The sequence below is a fragment of the Pseudoliparis swirei genome, chromosome 2, assembly GCF_029220125.1.
Source record: "Pseudoliparis swirei isolate HS2019 ecotype Mariana Trench chromosome 2, NWPU_hadal_v1, whole genome shotgun sequence".
Lineage (NCBI taxonomy): Eukaryota > Metazoa > Chordata > Actinopteri > Perciformes > Liparidae > Pseudoliparis > Pseudoliparis swirei.
The window spans coordinates 21917822-21929178 of NC_079389.1; the positions used below are offsets into that span (position 1 = coordinate 21917822).

The 11357-nt window shown below is 46.3% G+C and overlaps 1 protein-coding gene across 1 annotated transcript; it reads left to right on the forward strand.

Moving 5' to 3' along the window:
- The first annotated feature begins 1690 nt into the window (after window positions 1-1690).
- Window positions 1691-10280, forward strand: rbm44 (RNA binding motif protein 44). The gene is given in 18 exon segments (XM_056428532.1): window positions 1691-1757; window positions 2020-2047; window positions 2640-2746; window positions 3086-3160; window positions 3243-3309; window positions 3406-3467; window positions 4065-4216; window positions 4349-4551; window positions 5134-5542; window positions 5628-5689; window positions 7567-7710; window positions 7794-7953; window positions 8035-8069; window positions 8167-8507; window positions 8899-9009; window positions 9087-9339; window positions 9690-9843; window positions 9969-10280. Coding segments are annotated over 18 exon segments (2742 nt in total).
- The last annotated feature ends 1077 nt before the right edge of the window (window positions 10281-11357 follow it).

An 11357-nucleotide genomic window follows, 5' to 3' on the forward strand; every position in this document is an offset into this window, starting at 1 on the left:
AGGTAAGAAAACACAAAGAGACCAAAACAACAACAAAGGAAAACAACTTAAAGGAGATACAAAGGAACTATAAATAGACACAAAATGACCACAAAGCAACGTTAAAGAGACCAAAATGACCACAAACGACCCCTGACCCCGCGGTGTCTTCTCTTTCCCTCTTTCCCTCTCTGGACCTCGTGTGAGAGGTGATGAAATAGTGGACACACTGTTCAGGCAGAATCGGTGCTCGCCTATAAAAGGACCTGTTGGCTGCATCCCACGGTCCCACCACTGAGGCCCCGCCCACTTGAGATTTGAAGGCCGTTGTAAAATGTGTTTATTTTATTTTTATTCCTTTCTTTCTCTCACTCTCAGCTCAAAATGTCCTAATCAGATGGAGCATGTCCCCCGGAGGAGTGTGGGCTGATGAATATTTTCTTTACTTCACACAGAATGGCGTGCAGTAAACCCCCACATGCAGTCTCAGGATAAAACGCACTTATAAGCATTACGTTCAAATGTTTATATATATATATATATATATAATATTGTAGCCTCCTATGATCATATAAGAGTTGTGTTTAGTTATGGTTGCATGGTTTATTGATTCAAGGTGATACCTGAGTTTCAGTATGATAGATAAAACAATACTTTTAGTAGATTTACCGATAACTACTTTGGTAAATATGAACATGTTTTTTACAAAAATACAGAAAATAGGGCAAATGTATTAAATGTAAAATATTGTAAAAACTAAAACATATCGGCAAGAGAAATCTGCCGAAATCACATACTATAAAAAATTTATATTTAATATATTCATGTAAATGTTGCTGATACAAATGATACAGAGAGAAGGGAGCCGCCATCGAAAAGCAGAAGAACAACAGCCCAACTGCTAACTGACTGCTTCTTGTTGCGCATCCTGCAGGACACGTGAGGTGGGTTACTAATAAAGGGTATTATGAAGGGTATTTTATTTATTTATCATGGTGGAAGTTATACGTTTTAATTTCAGAGGATTTGATCATTCTCTGTCGTGGAAGTGGAATACGGATTAATGTTGGAACTGCTTTCACTGAAGAAATAGTCCCAATGAACCACAGGAGCGGTTGATAATCCCGATCAGATTCAGCAAGCACACTGTTTCCATTACACTATATATTTTTGTGAGTTAATCCCACATATGATACGTGGACCAAACGTGGACTTCACGGTAGGAAACCGTTTTATGGAAGAGGTGCAAAACTTTTGTATTTATTTTTGCGGTCGTGATTTTTCGGGGGGACGGATCCTTTAAACGCCGCCGCACCACACCGCGGTTACCAATTAGCTTAGGTTAGCTTAGCTCAATTGGCGAACACAGTTGAGACAGGCCTCATTTTCGCAACTGAAACCAGTTCATTAATATCATTATTATTATTTTGTCACAAAGCCGGCGAAAAATGAGAAGACAGTAGGTTAAAAAGAACGTTAGTTACTTTAACGTTAGGTGAACTATATGTTTTTTTCAATGGGCGTTTTACTTCGCGCTTTGATATGTGTCTGCGAGCAACCGTTAGTTAACCGTTTGCGGTGCTTTTTTTCCTCCTCCCTTCGGTCGTGACGTCATCAAATTAACGGTTCATTGCTAACGGCCCGTGGTTTGCCTCAACGACCTTTCTCTGGTCGCTCTCCATTTCGTTGCTCCGTGGGGTCAGGTCACTAAATGGCCGTTTATAAGACCGAGTTGCCCGGGTGGTCGCCGTTCGGCTACGGGGCCCGTGAGTTTGCGGGTGTGGCGCCGCCAACGCACTGCTTCATACCAGGTTTTTACAATATGGTGGTTCAAAAGCCAAGTCCAAGTAAGTTACGACGCCCCGAGACACCAGTGGTAACGTAACGCTAGATAGATGTATATTGAGGTCAACGATGTTAAATGTAAAGTACTGTTTGTGTGTGTGTTGGCTGTTTATATTTATTTCAGTTGGTTAACGTTAATGGACACTCGATGCTTTCTGAGTGATCTAGCTAGCTAACAGGTTTCTTCTTCAACAGAAGAGAACCGGAAGTTCTTGCTGGACAGGTAAGCAGATAACTCAACCTACCCTATCTAAAGTTATATCTCTGTCTCTCTATCTATATATCCTCCCCCCCCCCCCCCCCAACTATATATCTGTCTATCATTAAAATCTCTATGCTATTCTTAAAATGTCTATCTATCTATAATATTATTGAAATCTCTATGCAATTATTCTATTAGTAATCTATCTATGCTATTATTGAAATGTATGTCTATCTATACTATTACAATATATATATTTATATATTATCTGCTATTAAAATGTCTGTCTACACTGTTATTAACATGTCTGTAGTAACCACACTTTTATTAACATGTCTGTAGTATCCACACTGTTATTAACATGTCTGTAGTATCCACACTGTTATTAACATGTCTGTAGTATCCACACTGTTATTAACATGTCTGTAGTATCCACACTGTTATTAACATGTCTGTAGTATCCACACTGTTATTAACATGTCTAGTATCCACACTGTTATTAACATGTCTGTAGTAACCACACTATTATTAACATGTCTGTAGTATCCACACTGTTATTAACATGTCTGTAGTATCCACACTGTTATTAACATGTCTGTTCTGCCTTGTCCAGGTCTGTATTTGACTTGGTGGACAATCACAAGTTTCTTTCCTTAACTGACCCCAAGCTGCTGGGTTGGTACCTGTGTCTGTCTCCAGAGGACAGAGCCATCATACAAGGTGTGTGTGTGTGTGTGTGTGTGTGTGTGTGTGTGTGTGTGTGTGTGTGTGTGTGTGTGTGTGTGTGTGTGTGTGTGTGTGTGTGTGTGTGTGTGTGTGTGTGTGTGTGTGTGTGTGTGTGTGTGTGTGTGTGTGTGTGTGTAAAGTATTCGATGGTTACAACACTTTTCCGTCCTTGGAATATTTTATCCTTTCATCTTCTACATGGAAATGGAAAATATCCGGCAATGAAAAGAAAATAATGCCAATAGCAATCCATAAAAAAGTAATCTAAATGTAGTATTTAATGGCATAAAACAGATTAGTATCATTCAAAATGTCTGTTTCCTCGTCTCCTAGATGAGGGCGGCTTCCAGTACTTCCTGCTGAGACATCCCGCCCTCACGCTGTCTCCGCACCATGTTTACGTGAATTGTGAGTCCGTTATCACGACGACATTATTTATCTCGTTATAGCGCCACGGATGATATTCTTAATATTTTCATTCACAACGCAGGCCACGCTTCAAGCGGCGTGCACGCTCGGCCCACCGCGACGTTCAACGGGCGGAGGAGCGTCGCTCAGTAAATGCAGCGGCACGATCAAATGAATTCAAGGTTTTATCATTTTACGGTGATTTTTAAATTTTTGTTATTGTTCAACTTTTTTTTCATTCCCAGATCTACAAGGTCGGGAGCAGCGGAGTGCAGATCTGGTAATTTGCCAATCTCAAACACGGCCGGTGATTAACGTTTTTTTACATTAAAGTGCTAATTATGGAGCTTGAGCCGATCGGAGGCAGGACACTTTATTACCGAGAACATACCGAACAAAGTGGAATAATATAGGTTCTTAAAGCCTGTAATGGACCAAATGCATTAATCACTGAGTATTGGCTTATGAATAACGTGTAGAAATCATCATAATAACCCCTTTTAGTCTCGGACCAGGCTTTATCCTCGTGTCCTCCTTCACGCTCATGAGACCTGGTCGGATTACATGAAACAAATAGAACGGGCACTCTGTAGAGCGCATACCTTCGCATATCACAAGATTGGGCATTGAATTATGAACATTTTGGCATTAGTTGCATGCCAATTGGATAGAAATTGACCGCGCGATGGTAAAAAGAAGATTTTTCATAACCTTTGACCCGATCGATCCCAAAATCTAATCAAATGGTCCCCGGATAATAACCAATCCCACCAAATTTCATGCGATTCGGTTTAATACTTTTTGACTTATGGGAGTAACACGCATACATACAAATACACAGCGATCAAAACATAACCTTCCGCATTGTCAATGTGACGGTAATAAAAGCTTTAACCTCTGACAGACGCGCACAGCGCTCATCTGGACCCTGAGAGACGTCCCGGTAACGCGGGGGAGACGTTGAACCCGCTCGGCTGCAGCAGCATCTGGGACGGGCCACGACATCATCATCATCATCATCATCCCTCCATCACGCGGGCCCCGACCCAGCAGAAGGTCCAACAGACGACTTCCTGCTCCGTAACATGCAGACGCCAACGTTCTCACACTGCTGTGGCGTCTTTCACCGTTTCTTAACTTTCTTTAATCCTTGACAATTAATGAAAATAATTGTTCCTTCTTTCGAAGGCTTCGTCCCACCTGAACGAAGAAAGGCCGGCGTGGCCGACGTCCAGTAGCGCCGGCGCCGTGTGGGAGGACTCGGCGGCGCTGACGAGCTTCTCTCTGGACGCGGCTCTGGAGCCACCCAGGTGGGGGGGGCGGCCCGAGATGGCCACGAAACAATGGCCGACGAGCGCCGACGGCACGTCCGCTGAAGCCAGTCTGTTGCAGTGAGTATCGTCTTTCATAGCCGGAACACTTAGTTCTCCTATAATTTACATTTGGTAGAAGTTAAAGTTTATTATTCCCCCGGTTTGAGCATTTATTTTTGGCAGCGCCAGTAAAATAGAGTAAACGCCGGCCGTACTTTGGCTTGCATGAACCAGCAACGTGGGACCGTTTACCTCGATGTTTTTCCATGGATCATAATTAGATCAGGCAGCGTATCCACAATACCTCATACAGGGTTCATACGGTCATGGACAACCTGGAAAAGTCCAGAAATATTCAAATCCAGGCCTGGAAAAGTCCTTGAAAAAAAATGGTATCCCAAAAGTTCTGGAAAAGTCATGGAAATGTGTTCTATTCATTTACACAGTTTGATTAAAAGAATAGACATGTCAATATTTATTCTTTTAGTCAAACTATTGTCTCATTTGTGTCATTTAAGGTTTCTACTCATGGACACACAGATTTCACACAACGTTCGGTCACTGACATTTGGTTTAAAGTCCTGGACACCCATTGGTCAACAAGTGTATGAACGGTGATGTTCTGACTTCTTCTCGCCGTGACATCGTTTGATGTTCCAGGTCGGACGGCCCCGCCATCGAGAGCGACTCGTCTCCGGAGTACTACAGCTTTGACGGCGCCACGGTGGACGAGACGGAGTACAGCTCCGTTCTCGAACCGGTGGAGCAGAACCAACCGGAGAGCTTTGGAGAGCAGAGTGACGGCCTCCCCGGCGGCATGGAGCGCGATGACGGCGTCCTGTTCCTCCTGACCGGCCACGATGTGAAAGCGCTCAAAAATGGGGTCCGCCCGGATGGAAGCCAGAGCTCCGCTACGCCCCCTACGCCCCGCGCCGCCACCTGCGACGTCATGGTCGGCGGCGACGCGCCTCCGTGCACGTCGGCCGTCACCCAAACCAAGGGTCCGGAAACGGCCGACAAGGACGTCCTCACCGACGTCCACATGGCGAACCTAGACGCTCTCATGAAGGTGAGGCCGACCCCGAAAGGGCAACCGTCATAATGGCTGCCGCCAAACGTCACGCAGCCCCTTTTTCACAAATCAATTCTTTTAGGAATTTACTAAACTCAACATGGTTCAAGAGAAACTACGATGGCAAACAGAGGAACTCAAAAGGTAATATGTGGAAGTCCATTAAAAAATGTTTTTAATGCTAGAATCGTACATTTTATTTTAGGTTGTATGTGGTTTTTAGATGAAACAGCATTAATCATTATAAGGTGGGGGTTAAAGAGACGTAAGCAGATTTATTTATAAATATATATATATATTAGGGCTGTGAAACGATTAAAATTTTAAATCGGGTTAATCACAGGTTTTTGTGGATTAATCATGATTAATCACATATTACCGATATTCTCGGTATATTTTGTGAGAACATAGAGATTTATGACAAAAGACGGATATATACATTTATACATTCTTCTATACAATGGTGCTGCAACTCAGCAGTTATTTAGCAGTTTTCTTCCATATGGAACATTAATACATCTTCATCCTAAACAGAATGTTTAACCCTCCTGTTACCTTTCGGGTCAATTTGACCCCATTCAATGTTTAATGTCAGTGTTCTTTGGGGTCAATTTGACCCCAGGCTGTTTTTCACTGTGTCAAACATATAAGAAATATCAACTTTTTTATTTATTTAAAGAGCTATTTAGGTAGTCAACAAAAAAAACATAAAGTACCTCACACTTAAACTTGGGAAGCAATATTAATTCTAATAATTTTCTGGAGGTTTTAATTGCTGGGGTCAAATTGACCCCGAGGGTAAAATATGTTCGTAAATGTAAAGGTAACAGGAGGGTTAAACAGAACATTTTTCTCTTGTTTGTCAACCATTAACTCCACCATGATACAATCTAAAGGCCTCTAGTCTTCCTCTAGCAGCTGCTGAGGCAAACTGACTGTGTGGGTTTTCTTCATGAACTGGGCCGTGATGAAAGGGACGGCGGGGACACCGCTGCAAAGCTGAAACCTCACCGGCCCGGACAAGTGGACAGATTGACAAGTGACTTTTTTTCTGCTCGGTCCCGATGCGCGCGCACGGAGCTCTGTGGCGCGCGAGATGGAGATCGATAAGTGTTACCGCAACGCGAAGAGACAGAGATGACATGCTGCTGTGGAGATACGATCAACAACAGACGTTTAGTTTAATAAAAGAACAAAGACGTGCTATAGAGAACATGTCAGGGGGCGGGCCAATCTCTTTAATGTCATGCGATCTACCGACACTACGCCGCGATCGACTGGCAGGTCGCGATCGACGTGTTGAGACCCTGATCTACAGGAAGTAAAAGTCGTAACAAGGTTTCCGGAGGTGAACCTACGGAAGGATCATTACCGATGAACAGACCGTCTGCATGAGAGCGGACAGAGTTCAGATTGAAGTGATGTATTGGAAGCTCATTTTGCAAGTGACTTTTTTTTCGTCCCGACGACCAACAACAGACGGATTGGAAGCTCATTCTGCGCATGCGTTAAATGCGTAAAAAAAAAAAAACTAGTTAAACCTGTAATTGAATTAACGCGTTATTTTTCACAGCACTAATATATATACATATATATATATATTTAAAATATATACATTTTTTAATGTGTATATACGTATATATATATATTTTTATATATATATATTGTCGATGTTAATGTAATAGTTCACCTTTTAATATATACATATTTTTAATTAAATGTTTGTATATATATTAATATATATTTTTAATACATTTATATGTATTTTAAATACAAATATATATATATTAAATATATATTTATTTAAAATATACAGTATATATATATACATTTATTTAATATATGTAATAAATATATAATAAATATATATTTATTTAAAATATATATATTTAAATTAAATAAATTGGTGGGGGGAATCCCCCACTGGAAAATCGCACCATACTCTGAAATTAAACTTTTCTCAAGAGTTTATTTTACAGTAGGACTAACATATGTAAATGCGTTATCTATATTTCCCCCAGTTCTACACTGAGAAAGGAATGTGACTGTCTCCATCGCGCTCAGCGGGCGGAGCTGGGCCTCCTCGCCCTGCAGTACAGCATGTGCAGACAGCACTGCTGGAAGCTCCACTGCACCTCGTCCGAGGGAGGCCGGCTCTCCCCTACGTGAGGACCCTCGCTCCACTGGGACCGGTACGAAGTGTCAAACTCTAGTTCTGTGAGGTCAACTCGTCTTCCCCTCGTTGCAGGCCGGAGTCTTCAAGCATCGAAAGTGTTCTGCAGAAACTGGAACGTGACTATAACGCGATGAGGGAGGAGATCCGATCGGGGGTTCCTCTGGAGCAGCTGGAGCCGCTGTCTGTCGATCCCGAGAAGATGACCCCACGTCCGTGTTACATCCCCGCAAAGGCAAGACTCGGCGTACTAATCTAATAACCGTTATCTCGTATCATAGCGACGCTCTGATCTTCTCTACTTGTCCCCGTCCAGATCATCACGGATGTGCTGGGAAACGTTCCCTCTGGGTACGCCACACGTCTGAAGGAACTCACGTTCAACGGTTGAGCAGCTTTGACTCCGGATGCTGTAACGTTGTTGTTGTTGTTTGTATCTGGTTCCAAGGAGCTTCCAGCAGCATAAAGCATCAGGGCAAGAGACTGACCATCAGAGCTCAAGCGGCTCCCAGGTCAGCTTCACACACCGAGACGCCAGAGAGCAGCAACAGAGACGTGTTCCTCACGCGGTGGACGGCTTCTGTCGGGCACGCCCTTTTCACCAGGAAAACCTAGAGGGGAGAAAGATGGAGACCGGCAGAGCGAGGAGAGCCGCCCCCCAGGACGGAGAGGCTACCCACAATGCCCCTCTCGCCCCCCAGGACGGAGAGGCTACCCACAATGCCCCTCTCGCCCCCCAGGACGGAGAGGCTACCCACAATGCACACGAGCCAGAAGAAAAGAGGACGGGTGAGCAAACGCATCCCATCCCACATGATAAATGGTTCCGGAAGGAAGTGGATTGAAGGAAGTGAAGTGGAGTGGATTGAAGGAAGTGGAGTGGATTGAAGGAAGTGGAGTGGATTGAAGGGAGTGGATTAAAGGAGGTGGATTAAAGGAAGTGGAGTGGATTGAAGGAAGTGGAGTGGATTGAAGGGAGTGGATTAAAGGAGGTGGATTAAAGGAAGTGGATTAAAGGAAGTGGAGTGGATTGAAGGGAGTGGAGTGAAGGAAGTGGAGTGGATTAAAGGAAGTGGAGTGGATTAAAGGAAGTGGAGTGGATTGAAGGAAGTGGAGTGGAGTGAAGGAAGTGGAGTGAAGGAAGTGGAGTGGATTGCGTCATGCTGTGTGTTGACTGCAGCGGCCTCTCCGGAGCTCGGTGCGTGCGAGGCGTGGTACGACGCCGAAGAAGACCTGCACCGCTCAGGAGCCGCCCGGGAGCCCACAGCCGGCGCCGAAGACGAGCCGCGTGGTAAGAATGAAACCGAGCCGTCGGTGACGTGACGGATCGGATGAAATACTTTGTGCCCGATTTTTGCTTTTCCTCAGAAGCGACCAGCGAGGAGGTCCAGAGCGCCGCCGTGCTGTGCGCGTCCGATCTGCCCGGCGGCGTGACGGAGGCGAGTTGAACATCTTCATCTGTTAACTGCGTTGCATTACCCCGTTCTCGCCACCAGAGGGCGGTGCAGACTTTACATCTGAACGGTTGTCTTTCCCAGAGTGACGTGACGCTGTGGTTCGAGGAGCACGAGGAGCACGGTTCCTCTGACGTCAGCGTCTCCGCTCGAAAGAACGGGTTGAGGTGAGCTGTGGCGCTTCCTCCTCTTCCTCCTCTTCCTCCTCCACATATTACAACATTCATCTTCAGCCGTTTAAAGTCGGGCTGGGCCTGGGAACATGTCCAAGTGATTTGATATGAATACAAACGCCGGGTCGGGCCGGTGTTCCACATTCCACCACTAGGTGTCTCACTGGCCTGACGTGAAGTAGAATTGGAGCGCAGTGAGTCCGGTCCACTTGACCTCTGGGCCATTCACACGCCATCTCTTTGTTCTTCGTCTCTTTTGTATGTTGCCATATTTTTGTTGACCATCTTTAGCACATCTTGTCACCCCCAAAGAAAGTTTAAGTCTCGCCGACTGCGTTCTCCAGAGTCGCCATGGTGACGGGAAGCGGACCCCGGTCTGCCGAGGCCGCCGTGAGGGCGCTGCAGGGCCGACCCGCACAGGCGGAGCACGTCGACAGACGGGCCGCCGAGTCCTCGAAGGAGCCCGGCCGACCACAGAGCTCCGGGACTGAAGGAAAGGTGAGCAACGTGACCTTCGACCTTTCCTCAAGACGCGGATGACGACGTCCGCTCCGCGGCGCCGTCACTCCACCAGGTGGCGTGCCGCCGTACCGATGCACTCCTCTCTCTCTCCTCTCGTCCAGCGGACGGCTCGCCCGCCGCTGAGCTCGCGCGTGAAGAACTGGAAGGTGGTCAGCGCCTCGCCGACGGCCGAGGGGACCTTCGTGCCGCCGCACTACGGCACCATGGGCAGCTTCGACAGCCTGATGGCGGCGCTGACGCAGCGCCACCCCGCCGCCGGCCGCCAGAGCATCGTGGACGCGCTGCTGAAGCTGAAGGCCGAGCGCGGCGGCGTCCTCAGCGGGCTGCCGCTCGCGACCATCCGGGACATGGTGTCCGAGCTTCTGACCAGGCCAGCGAACGCCACACGGTTATGAGAGAGAGAGAGATTCTAAGTTCAAAGGGCTTTTCTAGCGCCTCCTTATTATTCGGCAGTAAAAAAAATAAAAATAAATTGTTAAGAGATCTAAATGGTTGCATAAAGTTTTCTCTGCAGCGTTGTTTTGTTGTCCTGTGAATATAAAGGACGCTCATTAAAATCTGTTCCTCCCTTGAGCCCCTGAACGTGACTGGCTGGCTTTCTTTGACGCGAGGTGGCGTTGACGTCGCCAGAACCTTCTGGATCCCTGAGGATCTGCTGGAGGAGACTGAGTCACTGGAGCACAACTTTGTTCTCTTTGATCTTAGGAGGTTAACTTTCTAGCTGCAAACTGCCTTTTAAAAAAAAAACTATCCAAGATAAATACAAGCCAGCCGGCAGGAGCGGGGTCTCCCGGGCACGGCTCCAGGGGCCCAAAGTGTCAGAGCCACATCGATGATGTGACTCGATATGAAGCCACGGCAACGCTTTAAACCACAAAGAGACCGTACACACACCGGCTTAAAGTCACGAGTGGCCTGAAAGGTATTTACTAAAGAGCGTCCAATAATCCCACCATGTAGTCGTGCACTCTAATGCAACACGAGCTACAGCTGGGCTGAACCCCCTCCTCCGTCACTGCCAACAGCGCCTTCCTCACGAGGCCCAGACAACTCCTGCGGCCGCGTGGCAGTACGGGGAGAGGGGAGAGAGGGTTTTTCATGTCGATCAATATGTTGATTGATTTCCAGATTTCAATTGTTTGGTCTCGCGTGTTTGAGAAGTGGAGAAAGAAAAGTGTCTCAAAGTCCTCAAAGGTCTTCTGTCCACAACTCACACTCACAGGAGGACAGCAGGTCTCCATAGTTACAAACATAGTAGACAACTCATTCAGGAGTATGAGGGGGGGGGGGGGGGGGGCTCTGACATCACCGTGTGAGACTTTAGCCAAAAGCCACAGAGACAAAGGAAGAGCTATAAAGACACTGGGAGAGGTGGAGGGGCCTTTGTGGAATCATCCTCTCTCCCCCTCCCTCCTCCCTATTTCTCTCTCCCCCCTCTTCTCTCTCTCCCACCTCTTCAACAACCAAAGGCTATTGAACTGCTACCCCGA